Source organism: Chelonia mydas, chromosome 2 (assembly GCF_015237465.2).
Source record: "Chelonia mydas isolate rCheMyd1 chromosome 2, rCheMyd1.pri.v2, whole genome shotgun sequence".
Taxonomy (NCBI): Eukaryota; Metazoa; Chordata; order Testudines; family Cheloniidae; genus Chelonia; species Chelonia mydas.
Genome location: NC_057850.1, coordinates 79,618,706 through 79,636,833, shown reverse-complemented (window position 1 = coordinate 79,636,833; position 18,128 = coordinate 79,618,706). Strand labels below are relative to the sequence as shown.

At 43.2% G+C, this 18,128-nt stretch overlaps 1 protein-coding gene across 11 annotated transcripts in view; it reads right to left on the bottom strand.

The window, feature by feature from the left end:
- Window positions 1-18,128, bottom strand: part of TMEM241 (transmembrane protein 241) — a 199,768-nt gene that overhangs the window by 128,651 nt on the left and 52,989 nt on the right. The window contains exon 14 of one of the 11 annotated variants that reach the window (XM_043539751.1): window positions 7,423-7,617. The exons of the other annotated variants lie outside the window; for them this stretch is intronic. Coding sequence (XP_043395686.1) covers window positions 7,438-7,617 — 180 coding nt within the window. The 3' untranslated portion in view covers window positions 7,423-7,437. Of the gene's footprint in view, window positions 1-7,422; window positions 7,618-18,128 lie in introns of those variants that run through there. 11 annotated transcript variants of the gene reach the window in all.

Sequence of the window (18,128 nt, the reverse complement as noted above, 5' to 3'; positions counted from 1 at the left end):
CACATGCTCTAGGTGCCCTTGACATAACTTTAAAAATGCATCCTAAGTGTACCAGTTTAGGATTGCTCTCCATAATCTCCCTTTTCCCCTAAAATAATTATGGCACATCTTGTAATACTTAGGAAAGAACAATTTCTACCCATCAAAGCATTTGCGTCACCTGATGCTGTTATTGAAAAATAATTTCAACTCCTACCCACACGAAAAGGAAAAAAAAAAAGCTTTCTTTAAAAAGCAGTCACTCTAAAGAGAAATAAGATCATTAGTCACATGTGCCTCAGTAACACAACTTATTTAGACTTGATATTTTGATCAAACCTACCTATCTCAATTCCAGCTATTTCTGTCATTCCAATTGCTGATCTATCTACATGCAACTTTACATGTAGGCAGAACAAACTGCTCAGGAATAAAGACTACAGTACGATTAATACATATCACTAAACAGTGTTTGTCAAAGTCTTAACTAAAAACATAGTCACATCCTCTGGAAATGTTGTGAAACATATAGGTACAGCATCCAAAGTGCCTGGAAACTATCCCTTCCTGCTTTCAGCATGTTTTTAAGGCCATCAGTTTGCTTCCTCCTACGGTCTCTTGTATTCTCAGATAAAATAGGGTCATATACATCAATTACACTTTGTATTTGCAAATCTGCTTTTGTGAATTCATGAACCTTGTTCATTTGCATCCTCACATCACTCATCATTGGCCCGTATGACCAAGTAGAGGTCAGCAATGACTGGTTTTAAAAGGAGCCCCATCCAGTCCTCCTCATCAAGAAAGATGGTATTCATGGCATGGCAACTGAAGAGTAAAGGGGCAACTGTGGAGAGGGATCCTCAGAGGTCCGTGGTGGTGTAATGAAACATCCCTACCATTCATAAAAGGAGATTTTGCTTTTAAAGAGATGTTTCTGTGGTCTCCATCTCTACAGTACCCAGTCACTTCACAAATGTTAATGAATTAGGCCTCACAACCACCCCCCACCCCCCCCGGCAAATAGGGAAGTATTAATATCCCATTTTACAGCTGGAAAAACTGAAATACACAGAGTTGAAAAGCAAGATTGCATCTTGCCTAATGCACCGGTGCTACTGTGATTCTCAGGATCATGACTCATTCCTTGGTTAGCTTCTGGGGCAGTGCAACTAGGTACTGCCCTTTAGGGTAGACGGTAAGTTGACAATCTAGCCCCAAATGACTTGCCCAAGGTCTCTCAGACAGTCTGTGACACAGCCAGAAATTAAGCCGAGATCTCCTGATTCCCACTCTTGTGCCTTATCCATGAGTCCATTTGTACATTCTGGAGCAGGAAGGTAAAAGGAAAATCCTTAACCTTCTGAGAATTCACTCCCTGAGCATCAACCCTGACCAACTAGTCAGTTCTCTCTCAATTATCTCTAGGATGTTCTCGAGCTACAAAATTTGGATCTGAATTTTAAATACCCCAAAGTTTACAGATGTTCAGATCCAGGGTTTTCGTTTGGCCCATTATAAAGGTAAGGGCCATTTGGAAAATTCAGATCCGTAACCGGTTCAGATTTTACTGTCTTACACCAGAGTTCAGGGATGTATGCAAGATTTTGGTTTAGACTTATCTGATTATTTAACATGGCAATATTATTTCATTATAGCCTCTAAAAAGTACTTATTTCCTTTAATTCACCACGTTTGTTAGCAAACATAATGTCACAGTTCTCACCAGCTCTTACAGCAACTGAATATGGAATAATTTATAAAGAATTTTCCTTAGTTTACTTACCCAAAGCCAATCCATTTAACCTCACTTCCCCAATCTGCCAAAACTTCTATACTATTTTGAAAATATGTATTTTGCAAAAGACAGTGTTTTGAAACAGCCTTTCAAGTTCACTCACTGATAAAAATAAATCTTCCTGTCTATTTACCATCAGTGTCATCTTCTCCAAACAGAGAAGACAAAGGTTCTGATGTACGTAACTTTTGTTTTCATTTTATTGGTGGACTTGAAGCAATGTCAGGCTCTTTATAGATATGGCATTTGTTTCACCAGTCTTCTGTACCTATTTTTCCAGCCTCTCAGGGCCAAAAAACCATCAAGGGAATGGATCAGTGCCAGTGCCACTGGAAACAGTTTAATCAGATTAGTCTAATAATATCAGTAGTGCAAAAATCACTGCATGCAATATCAATACTGAGGACTATTCTTTTACTTCTTCAGGGAGACGCATTGAAATAGTGTCCCAGACTGCAGGATTATTTCCAGTGCATGCATATCATGCATATTTGAGCACCTGCCTTTGCATGGGCAGTCAGTTACCTCAGTTATCAAAACAAATTGGGTATTTGCACCTAATTAAATACTTGTTTTTATCTAAATGTTGGAATTGCTCACACACATCTAGGAACAGAAATGCAGAGAGACCTCAGTCCTGTCTATTAAAATATTTTATACATGTGGCCCTAAATCATACCAACAACATTCAAGATGCTTAAGACTTCAGCTTCATTGTAACAATTGAAAAGCTAATATACAGAGACTCTTCCCTGGGAGATGCAGATTCTCATCAGGGTATCAATCTTGTAAAAAAACAAAGAACATTAATGATACTTGTCAGCATTTAACATTTGTACTGTACTGAGATTCTCCCGAAAGCATCTGAGAGCATAGGCAGGTTATTTTGCTTGTCTCTTGTCATTTATTCAAAGACTTTCCTATAGGTTGTTTTATGCTTTTGATGCTTCATGTTGGGTCAGAAGTTTATTGCAGTGAAAATAAAATAGCTTTATTTTATTCACTCTAGGATTAGTGTCTTACCAGTGTAACTAGGGGGTTTGACTTCCAGGCTCTGTTTAGATACTGACGGCTGACATTACTGCCTTTGGGTCACTTTGCATGTAATTAGTTGTGCTTTTAGCAATCTCTTTGAATTCACCATCCTTATGTTAATAATTAATAACGTACAGAGAATGAGAGAGCATCAGAAGTAAGGAAAGGGCAGGAGAAGGGGGAACAGCTTTTCTCTGCGAGGGTGGAGACATCTGAAAGTGGGTAGGCAAATGTGAAACAAAGGTGCTCAGAGCAAGTTTATAGAGGCAGGTAAAGCTAATGCTTTATGTGACTCAGAACAAGGCATGCCATGATACTACCTACTCCCTCCTCTGCCTGTCCAGGGTCTTCAATCACAGGGTCGTCAGACACTCCTTGGGGAGCATCTTGGTAGCAGCCCTGCCTTCCCTCTAGCAGCTCCTATGTAAGCTGCACAGGGACATGTAGAGTGGTGAGCTCACACTCCTTCCCTCCTGCTGAGCAGCTGCTTAAGGGCTGGGCAGAACGTAGTCATTATGCTGTCAGCACACAGATTCATTACATCACCTGCCCAGCTTAATGCTGTCATGTGCACTGAACACGGGCCCGTTTTGCTCTCCAGCCAATCTACCTGAGAATGAAACACTTACTGCCAGTGTGTTAGCTGCCGTCTAAAGACCATGCTATGTTTGGTGTGCTGGCATCGGTGTCACTGGGAGCAAAAAATGTTGGGCTTCCCCCAGGTCTCTAATACAATGTTTCTCAACCTTTCTGATACCAGAGACCGGTTTGCTCCCTAAACTGTGTCAGGGAGATCTCAGGGACCGACGCTGGTCTATGGACAGGCCGGTGAGAAACCCTGCGCTAATACATTTCACCTCAGATAACCTGCTTCCCTTGCTTGATCCGCTGATCTTTTAAGGACAGAGTCACAACTTTTGGAAGCGATAGTTTCCAGTGCTTCAGTGTTAAGGCATTGTTTGTATTACTTATGAAACAGGTGGCTCTCTGATTGCACTCACGGGGCTGCTCCACACCTTAAACAGTTGGGTTAAAGGGCATATTTTGCCCATGTGTTTATCCTGGGGGACCATTATAGCCCAGTAAAATCCTTTCCAAGGATCCTTCCTACTACCTTGCCATATGTGTTTAATACATCTGGCTCAAAATCCAGGGGAAAGGAGACTTTATAGGGTAGTGTGGGGTTGGAGAAATTCTGCCCTGACTGCCTTTCATCTCATATCTGGAGGGTGGCATTACCATTTTGAAATACTGACATTAGGGAACCAATATGGGGTGTCTAGCTTCCAAAAGTTTTCCAGATTGTGCAAGAAATGCCCTCTCATCCTGACTGTCAGTTTGTTTGGGAGTTTAATGGGAGCACTCTGGGTTTCCCAGTACTTTATCCCCAAATTCTCCCTCTAATCACAATGGGAACTGTCTATCCCGGAGTACTCCTTTTTCTTGTTTGACTTTGTCTTGGTGTCCCTGGAAAACGCCTCTCATGTATCTATACAGGATTGGGGAGGACACGCAATGGCTTTTTCTGGGTTGAGATTTCCCTGTCCAGGAACCTGGAGGAATCTTCTTTGGCTAATGCCTACCCTGCACAACTTTCCCTGGGTTATATTTTGATTGGTGACCATGAGGGCAGGGGAGTATGTGCTATTGTTGTTCTTCCTCCTCTTTCCTTTGTCTCTAAGAGAGGTTATTTGTGTCATCTCCCTGCCCTGCTTGGAAGTGGTCTGGCCATACCTGACAGGCCCCTAGTTCTCTTCCATGCTACCCGTTCTTCTGGAGAAGGACCAGTGTTATATCTGTCATGTGGGACAGGTGCAGGAAGAACTTTGTGTGGGCCTGGGCTTTGTGCTTGGAATATGGAACACTCCCAGCACCCTTGCAAGCTATACACCTCCCTCCACACCCCACCCCTTGCATTCTACAACATGTGGGAGAGCAAGACTCCGGCCTTCTCCCAGCTGCTGCACTTAGCTTTGTTCTCCTTTCCTACTCCACTCAGCTAACGAGCAGTTCTAGGCAGCCTATCAATGGCTTTTAACAGCCTTCCATCACTAATCTGCTGAATGATGGCTGTTAGTGAAGCTATCAGAGGCTACCAAGGCCTTTCCCAGCGTTTCTTATTTTAGAAGAGGTTTTCAGTACGTGTTTAGGCCACAGGGTTTGGACTGGGGAGATCTATCTCCTTGTGCTTGGCTGTTGCTGTCTGCCAGTGATCTTGCTCTGTAGACTGTGTCACTATCTTATTAGTCTGCTCCTGTAGCTGAGTGATGTGTGATATACATAGTTAGACAGCATTCCCATTCTGCTGATTTATTATCTGCCAGTCTTTACTTCCCATCTTGGATATTATTATTTCTTCAATGTCCATCTCTTTGTTTGGTATGTTTCATTTGTTCTCATTACTATCTCTTTGCTCTGTGACCTGTTGAGACAAACTTACAATAAAACTAAGGCCCCAGTTCTACAATGTTTCCAGAATCAGGGCTTTAGAAAGTTAAGCCAACATTACCAACCTACTCAAATTCACTCAGCACCTTATCTTTTAAGATTTATATTTTATATACAGTGTTTGCTTCTTATTCTGGAAGAGCATTTGAATGCCAGAGAACTGCTCAACTGTTTACTGATTTCACAATTATTATATGCTTCATAAACTAGTTATATAGTGCTGAATTCTGTCTTTATATTATTTTTTAATGCAGCCACTTCTAGAATAGAACACAGCAGTTGTTTAACGGAACACAGCAACACTACGAGTTAGATCAGAAAGTAAAGAATACCTTATCTTTTGACTGTAAATGGCTGATTTGGAATTTGGGCAGAGCACCTCTCCTTTTTAAGCAAAAGCACCCTTATATCTTTAATGGTCAAATATGATCAAGACCATACTTTTTTCTCATGTGAAAGTCTACAACTGTTCATATATATAGTGTAAAAATATATATAAACACACATAATGTGATAATAAGTAACTCACTAATTTTCAGGGTAAGGTGACTGAAATATTGCAAGTATGTCATGACTCACTTTAATTACTTCTCCCAAAACAAAAGACGTCTTGAGACTTTAACAAAAACCTTTTTTCTCTCATAAAACTCGAGACTTGGTTGAAATTGTGGTAGCTATTTCTTTTTGGACATCAAATATCCATCCCACCCTACCTTCTCTCTTGTACATAAACATCAGACATCCTGTAATAATACAGAGAAAACCAAAACAAGAAGCATACGGTATCTGCTACTGATGACAATGGCCAAAACACACATTCCCCCTTCCTATGAGTAATGTGATTGGTGGCACTACACCAGAAAGCTTCGGCATATAAAATGCAGAGCAGTTATAGTACTCAACTCAATTTTAACTCTGCTTTGGTTTGTGTTAAAAGATTTCCCTGAAATGTGACCACTGCATATGTAAACCAGACAGTGATTTTTTTTTCACCAGTTCAAAGAAGAAAAGAGAGAACTTTATGCATACAAGTTCTCCATGTGGTCTGCTTTGTTGTATAAAACTGCTTTCAACCAAGATTCAGACAGGTGCACAAGTATATCCTCTATTAACAAAGCCTGCTTAGCGGAAGCCTAGGAGCACTGGAGAATCCAGGCAACAGTTGAAGTCTTGTCAGATGAGGACAACCGAGGGCACTGACAGACTGGAAATAGTGAATTTCATTAGGCCCAACTAACTTTGTCTTTCTTTGATTTTATAAGAAGATTATTTTTCCATTCTTGCTGTTGTTGGTACATGCACATTAGACCAAGAGATTGATATTCTTGCATTTCAAGACTATGTAATCAATTCCCAAGGGACAAAATTCATATTTTCAATATGTCACATTGTCAAAAAACGCTTTCATTAAAGACTGATGTGTTGCTATCTCCAGTGCTCAGTGAAGGACACCATATAAGACGTTATTTTTTCTCCACTGTCACTTCAACACCCCAAAATGTCCTCTTTTCCCCCAATTTCTTCACATTAACTCCAGATGCCTCAAATTGCTGGTGTCTCTCTTCTCGGACAGTTGAGCCCAAGAAATTAGTAGGGATACCTGATTTGTCCTATTAATTATTATTATGGTTATTACATTTGTATATAGTGCAATAGGTGTGCATGAAATGATAGCAACAAAAAAAAGTAATATGTTCTATGTGCTAGAATGATAGGAACTGCTGTAATGGAACAGACCAATGGTTTGTCTACTCACATATCCTGTCTCAGGTACTGGCCAATGTAAGAGGTTTCAGAAGAATGTATAATCCTCTCATAATGCATCTAGCTGTGCTACAGATGTATTCTGCAGAGGGAGGGAGATTTCTTCCTGACCCTAATTTGTGTTCACTTTTTGCTCTGAAGCACGTGGTTTGCTAGTCCTTGTGCTTTTGTCCTAGACAGAATGTCATACAGGGTCTGTTCCTGCTCCTATTGAAGTCAGCAAGAGTGTTGCTACTGACTTCACTGGAGCAGGACTGGACCTGCAAAATGTACAATCCTCTCTTTAATCCTACTAAATTGATTGCCTCAATATCATTCATTTTATGTCCTGAATTTCACAGGTTAATTACGCAGTATATTGAATTGAAGCAGCATTGCCTTTTAGCTGTTTGAAAATTACTGCCTTCCAGGTTTTATGGAGTGACAGGTTGCTCTAATGCTCTGCTGCTGTGCGGTACTGCAGTAAAACACACTTGATCAGCCCCAGCCCAGCCCCAGCTAGGGTGTTTGCATTCTAAGTGGTTCTTCACCTCAGTCTCCAGACTTTCAAGGTTACAGAACAGGAAAGGATCAGCATAGGAAATGGTGATAGCCTAGTAACAAAAAAAGTAAATTAAATTTTAAGAAATGCTCATCCCAAAAGAAGGTGGCCACCCACTAGAGCTATGCAAACAGCTTTACAGGTAGAGCAAAGATCAACTAATGGCTGGCTTTTTGTCACTTCAGTTTCGGCTTGGACAGTTTTGGTATATTGCCCTGTCACAGGGTGGACTGGCCCTTTAAGGGGCTTTGGGCTCAGCCCCAGCTGTTCCTAGGTTATGTGCCTCACACCTGGCAGAGGCCATACGTGAGGTCATGTGCCCCGCAGATTTGCCACTTAACTTGTACTGAGCATGCTCACATGGACTGAGTATGCTCAGTAACTCTGCTGAAGCCTGCTGCCTTCACTCTGCCTCCCTTCCCTCCCACCCCTCGCCCCCGCACTGGCAGGCACAAGTCTCTGCCCACCGGTGATGGGTTTGGCCTTGGGATGGTGGTTGGGTCATCACCTGATTGTAGCCCAAGGGTGGGACTTTATATAAGAGGGTGAGACCAGGGATAAGAAAATTCTAATAGGGAGACATGGAGTGGACCTAATAAAACACCTCTGCTGAGAGAGACACCCTGGGACTGATATCCTGCTACAAGGATAAAGAGACAGCAGGGAAAGGGCCTGTTAGGGAAACAGGGTCACACTGGGCAGGAAGCTCCCTGAATCAGCCAGAGGTAAAGGCCTGGCTGGAGCTATCTGAAGTATAGGTAACCAGACAGTAAGTGTGAAAAATTGGGACTCTTTTTTTTTTTTTTTTTTTGGGGGGGGGGGGGCGGGGGAATATAGTTGCCTTTATAAAACAAAGCCCACAATATTGGGACATTTGGTCACCCTACTGCAGTAAGAGGCAGGAGCAAAACTCTTCAGAGGAACTTAGGAGCCCTGCTGGAGCATAATGGATTGGTGAGTCTGGAGAAGAAGGACTAGAAGATCCTAGTTTTGAGTTAAACAGTTATTTTATGTTAAACCAGACTCTGAATGGAGGGAGCAGTACACCAACATCAGTTGTGCTGGTTTGCCCTCCTGAGGAAGGGGGGAAACTGAGACAGTGTCAGGGTCTGACACTAAAGGAGATACAACCTTGTTACATGCCTCCAAATTTCTGCAAAGGCTAATACCCGTTTCATACTTGAAATGTAATTTTTCTGCATCCTTTTCCCTCTCACCTCCCCTAATGGCATTATGGAAAGACTGTGACTCTAACCATTTAGATCTAAGAAACCCAGTCTTCCGTAACAACAGAAACTGGACTGGGGAAGAATGGGAGCCTTGCAGACGCCTGGATTCTACCTTCAAGAAAAGGAGTACTTGTGGCATCTTAGAGACTAACCAATTTATTTGAGCATGAGCTTTCGTGAGCTACAGCTCACTTCATCGGATGCTCTGAAACCTGATTACTCTGAAATCAGTTTACTCTGAAACCTGGATTCTACCTTGCAGCTTTAGTCATAGTTTTAAAGAGTTCTCTTCCTTACCCTCTGCTTTTCCTTTAAATGAATAGGGAGCCAACAGTGGTGTGTCCTACAGAAAGAGTTGTAAAGACTTAGTGAAGGGTTTAAGAATGGGGGTGAACTGGCAGAGATGGTGTGACACAGTGGGAATTTTCTGTAATATTTTTGATGCCTATGTGTGCCTTGGTTTCCCACTGCAATTTGCATTGCTAAAAGTGCTCAGTCTGCTCTTTGGGGCTGTGCAGGACATAAGGTGAGGGTGTCACCTTGCTGTCTGGGCCGCAGTGAATAGGGCCATTAAGGGACCTACTGAAAGTGATCAGTATCAATGCAGAATCCCAAAGACAATGGAAAAGCCCCAATGCCTAACCACTTACACCAGGAAACAATAACCAAGAGGAAGAAGGTTTCCTGCCATCATCTCTCTGCAGGAAAGCTGAGCAGAGACCCCAGCTTGAGAGCAAGGAACTGAGATGTGACAGGCAGGGAATAAAGTTTGGGCTCTGGAAGAAGCTGGCTGCTCTCTCCTGGGATGGACAAAAGAGAGAGAAAAAGAGCACCTAAGATGGAATCCACTACAGGTTGGCTGGTGATTTGCTCGGGCTTGACCAGTATGGACTATGCTTTTTCCTCTATTCCTCTACACTAGCCTAACAACTTCCGATGCAATGCTGTGTCCCAGGTGACTAAAAAGCTCTACTGTTTTGAAAACACTGCTTGGGTGTCACGACTGCACGATGTGCATTAGTCCCTGAAGAGTGTACAGTTGGACTGACCAGACAGAGCTTGCAATGGGAAGCAGGAGTGCTGGAGCCCAGCTGCTCAATCTAGGAGACAGTGAGGCTGCGTGGCCAGAGGGGAAAGTAAGCTGGTACAGTCCAATACGCTGTGCTGGACCGGACCGATTTCCCCAGCCTGGCGATTTAAAGGGCCCGGGGCTCCCTGCAGCGGGCCAGAGCCCCGGGCCCTTTAAATCACTGCTGCAGCCCTGCGGTAGTGGGGCAGAGCTCGGGCAGTGATTTCAAGGGCCAGGGGCTCTGGCCGCTGTGGAGAGCCCTGGGCCCTTTAAATCGCCACCCAAGCCCGGCTGCCGGAGCCCTGGGGTAGCGGCAGCAGGGCTCGAGCGGCGATTTAAAGGGCCCGGAGCTCTGCTGCAGTAGTGGCAGCCAGAGCGCTGGGCCCTTTAAATCGCCCCTGAGCTCCCAGACGCCTCTGCAGCTGGTAGCTCCGGGGGTGATTTAAAGGCCCCGGGGCTCCCAGCCACAGCGGAGCCCTGGGGCCTTTAAATCTTGATTTAAAGGCCCCAGGTATTTAAAGGCCCCACCTCTTCCAGTTGAGGCCATGCCCCCTGCTCAGGACTCTAGTGTACCGGTAAGTCCTTTAAGTTACTTTCACCCCTGTGCATGGCCCACCCTGAAGGAAGACCTTTTGGGGGTCTGCCATGCTTCAGGAGTTTCTCCAAGAGACTGTTTAAAAGCTGGGCATAGCAGAGATCCTGTGGATCCATGACTGATGTTAAGGAGGAGTGAGTTCTACGCCCTAGAACATGCCATCACCTGCAAATAGGTAGATGTCCTCAAATTAAAGAGGAAGATTAAGAAGAAGAAAAAATAACTCCGCTCATTCCTCTTGTTGTACACATCTGTCCTATGTACACAAACGTTCTTATTACTACCTCCCTTCACCACTCCTGCCTCCAACTGCTTGTTGCACCCACTTGCCAGGCCTGGAGAAGACCAATGGTGTGTTTAATGAGGTATCCTCTCTCCCATAGAGAATGCATCAGCCTCTCATACTATACCTAGTTATGTTGAAATTATAAGCTTTTTTGGACAGGACCTGTCTTCCAGTCTGTGTTTGTACAATACCTTCTATACGGGGACACTGATCTTGATTGGGGCATCAAGGTGCTACCATAGCACATACAATAATAATGCTGAGAAGACGTGTCTTTAGTTAGGCATGATTCTTGGAGCAGATCTTGTATAATTCGTCCTAATAGCATTCATGCATGACACACACTTTTGCCACTGTAGGTGGGATCCCTAAAAGGTGAGGGCATTATAACTCAAATATCCGTCAGGCTGAAGTTAAAGAATGGGATCATAAACACAGCTATGGGTCTAGTGGAGGGCTATTGCCATAGCTCTGCCATGTCCAGGGCAAAGCTATAGCACAATACAATTCCCGGTAGGGTTGCCAGGTGCCTGGTTTTCAACACCAAAAATCCAGTTACCGCAGGTTGGGGGTGGAGGAGGTGCTGGGTCATCAAACCCCTACCAGCCCCTGTTCAGTCGGGGCTGCATCCTACCTACATCTCGTGGGCAGATAGGCAGGCAGACTCCATGTCAGACAGCAGCTCCATGTCAGACAGCAGCTCCCAAGCAGAGGGAGCCCAGGCGGGAGTGGGGGAGGGAGATGGAGTGGATCCAGCTATGAGGAAGGGGAAGGGGGCAAGCAGCGAGCGATGGGGGGAGGGGAGGAGACTGGAGGGGAGGAGAGGAGCGAGCAGTGGCCGGGTTTGGGAGAGGCAAAGAAGGGGGGGACCTGGAGGGAAGATGTGGAGTAGGGGCAGGGTAGGAGGGTCTGTTTGTCAACAATTAGAAAGTTGGCAATCTTAATTCCTGGTAGCTACAAGTACTGCAGCCTCACTGTTTAAACAAAGTTTTATTGAAACTGTGGAGCTTACAGCTGTTGAAACTGTCATCTGATGTATGAGTACTGTACTAAACACAGCACCATCTGGGAGAAGGCTGTGTGACATAGTAAGCAGGATAGGCCATTCAGAATTGGGAGGAGATCCTTCACAGCCTTCCTAGAAATGATTTAAAAATACAGGGCCAAATTCTCTGCCGGCACAGCTCCAGTGAAGTTGAAGATGTAATGATACCACAGTCAATAGAGTTATTCTAGCAAAGACTGTGGCCTAAGCTTTGTTCAGTTCTGGAACCTACACAGACCATGGATCACATTAATTTGTCTGCTGAGGAGAAAATTGTGGAGAATTGCAAGTGCAAAATTTCACCAAAATATCCATTTTCATAAAATTCCATGAAGTATAATCTTTGGTGAGTTCTAGTTCCTTTTGAGAGAGTCCTCCATCTCTGTACATAATCCTAGTCACCTGTCTAGCTAAAATTTAATTTTCCCAGAATGGAAACACACACCTTATTTACCAGGGACTTTGTTTCAATTTATTGCTATGACTCTCATACTCAGGTCAATGACAACAGATATCTGTACACACAAAACTTTGAGCGGGCGTGTATAACATTCAAAATGCTCTGTGCTTTAAACCTCCACTACACCCTTTGCCACACCCTAACATTTTAAGCAGAGACTCAAAGAGCTTAGCTTGCTTAGCCCAAACAAAAGAAGGCTATTGGGAGATATGATTGCTCTCTATAAATACATCAGAGGCCGGGATAAATACCAGCAAGGGAGAGGAGTTATTTAAGTTAAGTGACAATGTGGACACAAGAACAAATAGATATAAACTGGCCATCAACAAGTTTAGGCTCGAAATTAGAGAGATTTCTAACCACCAGAGGAGTGAAGTCCTGGAACAGCCTTCTAAGGAGAGCAGTGAGGGCAAAAAAACCTAAATGGCTTCAAGACTGAGCTTGATAAATTTATGGAGGGTAATGTTATGATGAGATTGTGTACCACGGAACGTAGCTGATCTGCGACTGCTAGTAGCAAATATCTCCAACAGCAGATGATGGGACACTAGATGGGGAGGGCTTTGAGTTACTGCAGAGAATTCTTTCCCAGGTGTCTGGCTGGTGGGTCTTGCCCACATGATCAGAGTATAACTGATCACCATATTTAGAGTCAGGAAGTAATTTTCCCCCAGGACAGACTAGCAGAGACCCTGGGGGTTTTTCATCTTCTTCTGCAGCCTGGGTCATGGGTCACTTGCAGGTGTAAATGGTGGATTCTCTGTAACTGGAAGTCTTTACTGGAAGTCTTTCAACATAATTTGAGGACGTCAGTTACTCAGACAGAGGATACGGGTCTATTACAAGAATGGGTGGGCAAGGTTCTGTGGCCTGCAATGTGCATGAGGTCAGACTATATAATCATGATGGTCCATTCTGACCCTAAAGACTATCAGTTAAATGGGTATGGGCACAGGGTTTTTATGAAGTGATATAGGTTCAGAGATCATGAAAAATATGTATGCCAATCATAATCCTGTTCTTACAAAATATAGTTGGTAGTTAATTCTCTGAGATTCAGGCATGAATGCAAAAGAAATCTGACACAAACCATTTGCACCAAGATTTGAATGAAAACTTCCATTTGTATTTTTTTTTATCAAGTTCAAAGACTTAAAATAATTTTAATCTGTGGTCTCTCATGGGACTAGTCATATGCTTAAATTTAAGCACATGCTTAAGTGTTTTGCTGGATCAGCGTCAGAGTGCGCAGCATCTTGCAGGATAAGGGCCCCTGGAAGAGGCATGCCCTCAACAAATCCCACCCCCTCCTCTCATTACTGATGCTTTGATCGGCTTGGCATTCAGAAATATTGCCGGCCTCTACCAAGCCACCTGTGTTAAAATATTTCTTTAACTGTGAAAAGCTAGAGACAACAAGCAACAGGGGTGCACTGTTTTGTTTCTGATTTCACAGTATGCATAAACACCTTAACTGGCTGATGTCACTGTTTCACAACTATTGAATTATCATATTTCTGCAACACAGAACACTCTGCGAGGGAGGTCAATATTATTGGCAACAGCACAAGAAAGTTAAGGATGCATAATCTGGTTTTTAAAAAATCCATTAACCAAAATAGCAAATTTCCATCAACCTCTCTACCCTCTCCTGCAAAACACACATTTGGGAATATTTAAATGTGTGTTAAAAGTCCATTTCCTACTATATTTCCCATCTCATGGCTCCTTTGGGAGAACCTAATTCATGAACAAACAATTCCCAGACCAGATAACTAATTTCTTTGCTGACCTCTTTCCATATAACCCGACAATAAGAGAACTCCAGTCTCTGTATTGCCACTTTCTGGTGGTGTTTATGCTGCTTTACCGCTGATGTAATGGAAAGAAATTAACATGCTATCATCATCATTATTTATTATTATGATGATGATGCTAAAGACTGCAAGGAAAAGTGGGGGTTCTTGAAAGTTTAAATTTTCCATGAAAAAACAAAGTGCCATATAATCATTGGGTGCATACAGAAGGTTAAAAAAAATATTCTGTCAGGAACCATCAATAATTTGGTATTTTTTTCAACACTTCCAAAAATGTTAATACAACTCAACTCATTCTGAATAGTGTCTCTCATACACACCATCCCAGGCATATTACAGAAGAGATGCTGTCTCTTGGGACTGAACTGTCCTTGGACTTTTCATGCATGTGAGGATAGAGACAAGCATGGACAAAGCGTCTTGTTCCAGCCCCCACCACATTCCCCCAGCAAGGACTGGGAACAACAGCCCTGCAATCAAGGAAGTGTAAGGATTGTTCCCTCCTAGCACCTTCGAGGGAGCAATTCATTGTAAACAGAATGGGTAGGAGACAGGGACCTACCCCACTCCCCATTATGTCAGCCCACAGGGCTAGCCAGACATTGGAAAGTGAGCAGGCTGCATATGTCCCCTGTACATTGGGGATTTCAGGGATAGTTTGTACGCCTGGAACTCAAGCAATTCATCTATGCTGACTCTCCAGGGGCCATGTGGCTCCACACGGACCCCAAGAGGGGCAAAGTACCATAATCTGGTTCTTAAATAATAGAGGGAAAAGAAAATTAAGAAATGCAGGCAGTGGTTGGGGGGAGGGGTGGGACTTTTTCAGAGGAGATTTGGGAAATAGCTGGATAGGTGACGAGCCAGAAAGATACAGGAGACTTGTTCCAGGTGGCAAGAGCTGCAACGAGCAGTCTCCTACCAACACTGGTGAGGTGTGTCTGAAGAAACAGGGATTTAGAGAGAGAGACAAGGGGCCTGATCCCAAGAGAAGTTGATCACCTGAAATACCCACTGAAGTCAATGAGAGATGTGGTCCCTCTCAGGCTTAGGCTTGAAGTCAGTGAGGTAGTCTGGAGAAATTCCAGCCTGAAATGAACGGGGGGCCAATGGAAGAGAAGTGTGATGTGGTATGTTTTGCTCATTGAATTCCTTTCAAATGTATGTTATAACTCAGATACCTTTGAAATCTTCAACGTTAGCATATTATTTAGTACTTAGTCCTCCATCCTTCTGGCATAGATATTAGCAGTGGAACCTATTTCCAAGCCAGTACCTGTCTTCTCCTTGCCACTTACACTCATGATTCATTGTTCAGCTTTAGCTCTCCATATATAACTAACTCAGGGAGACTAAATAAAAAAAAGGGTCAGTGGGGAGCTATTATGCATAGGAACCAATAAGCTCAGTTTCCTCTGCAATTCAAAACCGTATCAGCTTCTGACAGATTCTCTTTAAACTGTGTCATCCTCTGCTGCCCTTGAATATATGAAAGGAGACATGGTGTGTATATGGGAAAGGGCAGTAGTTGGGGTAGAAGGTACCTAATGGTGTCATATTTCAAGCTAGCATCTATGCTCCCTGGAGGTTATCTTGCATTTAATAAAGTGTGCAGTGAGCATTTCAAATGGATATGGTTATGGCTAAATGAACAGTGACCATTAAAGAGCATCTCTTCTGCCCAACCCTCAGGATTTATGTCTGCTCATACAGGAAAAGTAACTTACAGTACTGAGCACAGGTTAAAACTTGCACCTTGCTTGTATGACAATGCTGCACCAAGTAGCGGTGTGTAACTATATTCTCCTACATGCTTCCGTAGTTAGCTATATATCAACACCACACCTAAAACCCATATAGCCACGTGTGTATTTTATATGGATGCTTACTGTGTAATTAATAACTTTGACACATCCTTACAAAATATGAAGCCCTTTAACATATGTATTAAAATTTTCCATTCTTGAGAGATTTCAAATCCCCAAAGATTTCAGTTATTCTTATAAAAGGGACTCCCTGTTATAACAGTATTTTAAATGCCCAAGGGCCATACTCCATTTAGCTTAATGGTCATGTTATACATTGAGGGGTTGTTATGGAGACTGTTCTGAAGTATTCCTAGAAATTTCAGTGTATAATTAGTGGTGGATGCTACAACACGACTGTCAAGTTATCTCCATGGAAACAACCAGAAAACCTATACTTTTTTGGTTGCAAGAAATGATCTGCATCAACACTGCTTTTTATAGACCTTAAAGATTCTATTAAGGGCTCACTGATTGCCTTGTTTGTTAGTTAAATTCAGCTTAGATATACAGGGTAAAATTCTCTCTTTGATGCACGTGTCTAGCTCCCACTGATTTCAACAGAAGTTACCTATGTGCCATCACAGATGGAATATATTCCATACAAAGTAGATGGATGACATTATCCCTATGATTAGTAAGACTGAGGATGATATATATGTTAGAGATGGAAGAAGTTAATTTTCAAAAATCTTCCTATTTTCCCTGTAATCCCTTCTTCTACTTGGCTCTTCTCTGCACACCTGAAGCCTTGAGAGCATGGAAACTCACTCTCTAACTGAAAGGTAGACACGGCTCACATCTGTGCCACTCAAGGCACCTGGCAGAAGAGGCTGATGAAGAGTTATACAAAATTCTCTCTCTCCCTCACATTCTGGGCACATCACTACACAGTTCTTCCAGATCAGGGAGTGAGGTTGGGAGCAAGATTCTTATACTTTGCACTATACCATGGCTAAAGGTAATATATAGTACAGATAAAACTCCAGTCAGAGTTTATTCAGTTCTTGTATAAGCAATTTGATAAGTTCCAAAACAAGGAAAAAAGGTGACCGTCAGCAAGAGCTGCTCTTACGTTAGTTTGAGTATACCTGTACACCAAGTATACTTTAATCTGTAACACTGACTGGTCAAGTGCAGTATAACACAACATTATTTTGTATAAGCTTTTACACAAGTGATCACACAGGGCCAGTCTGTGAACGCTTTAGACCCACTGGTGGGAAATTTGTTACACCAGTGGTTCTACTGACGTCACTAGGACTGACCCATGTGCATCCATTACCTTTGAAAGGACTTCTTCTGTGAGTAACTACATATCAGCAGGAATAAGGGGTTCACAACCTGACCCATAATATTTTACAGTGTTAATTCAGCTATAGAGCTAAACAACAACTAATAGCACAGCAACAGGAAAATTAAGAGGAGCGAGAGAAAGACATTTTAGGGGAGGTTCAAAGACAGTGAAATGTTGATAAGGCAGAGTGATTCAGAAATCTTTGTCTTGCTTTCCTTGGTACTTGAGCTGCTGTTCCAGATGGCTGGAACACCAGCAGAGAATGCCTTTGGCCATTAGATTGTGTGAAGAAATGGAGAGGCAGCAAGCAGAGCTAGATTTTGGGCTTCATGAAGCTCATGGTCATGGGCCCCCCAGGTCTGGGAGAATCTTGGCTTTCTTCTAAAAAAAGCCAAAGCACGGTAATAGCTCCTTCCTGTTTGTTAGGGTGACTATATTTCCCAAAGGGAAAATGGAACACTGCACGGGGCTGGCCCGAGCCCTCCCCTGCCCCACCCCCTGGAGCTGGCCCAAGCCACTTGCCTGAGCCCTGCCTGTCCCCCACCTGAGCTCTGCCACCCCGCCCTGTGCAAGGCTGGCATCTCCACTCACCCCCTCACATGTTCCTCCTTACTGCACCTCACTTGTCTGACAAAAGTGGGCATTTGTCCCATTTACTCTTGTCAACTGATCAAGTCAGCAAGACAATTGCACAAATGCCAAATTTTGCCAAAAAAGTCAGGACGCCCAGGACAGGGCTTAAAAAAAGGGACTGTCCCAGCCAAAACGGGACATATGGTCATCCTATTGTTTGTAGATAGCCTTCAAATGTAAACAGATATCATCCATTTTCTGGAGCTGAAAAGAACATGGATCTGTGCTACACTTCCTCAGCGTGAGTCTGTAAGGGCATAAAACACACACGTACAAAGCAAAGTTATTCATTTTGGGGTGCATCCTAAAGAACCAGCTCACTAACCC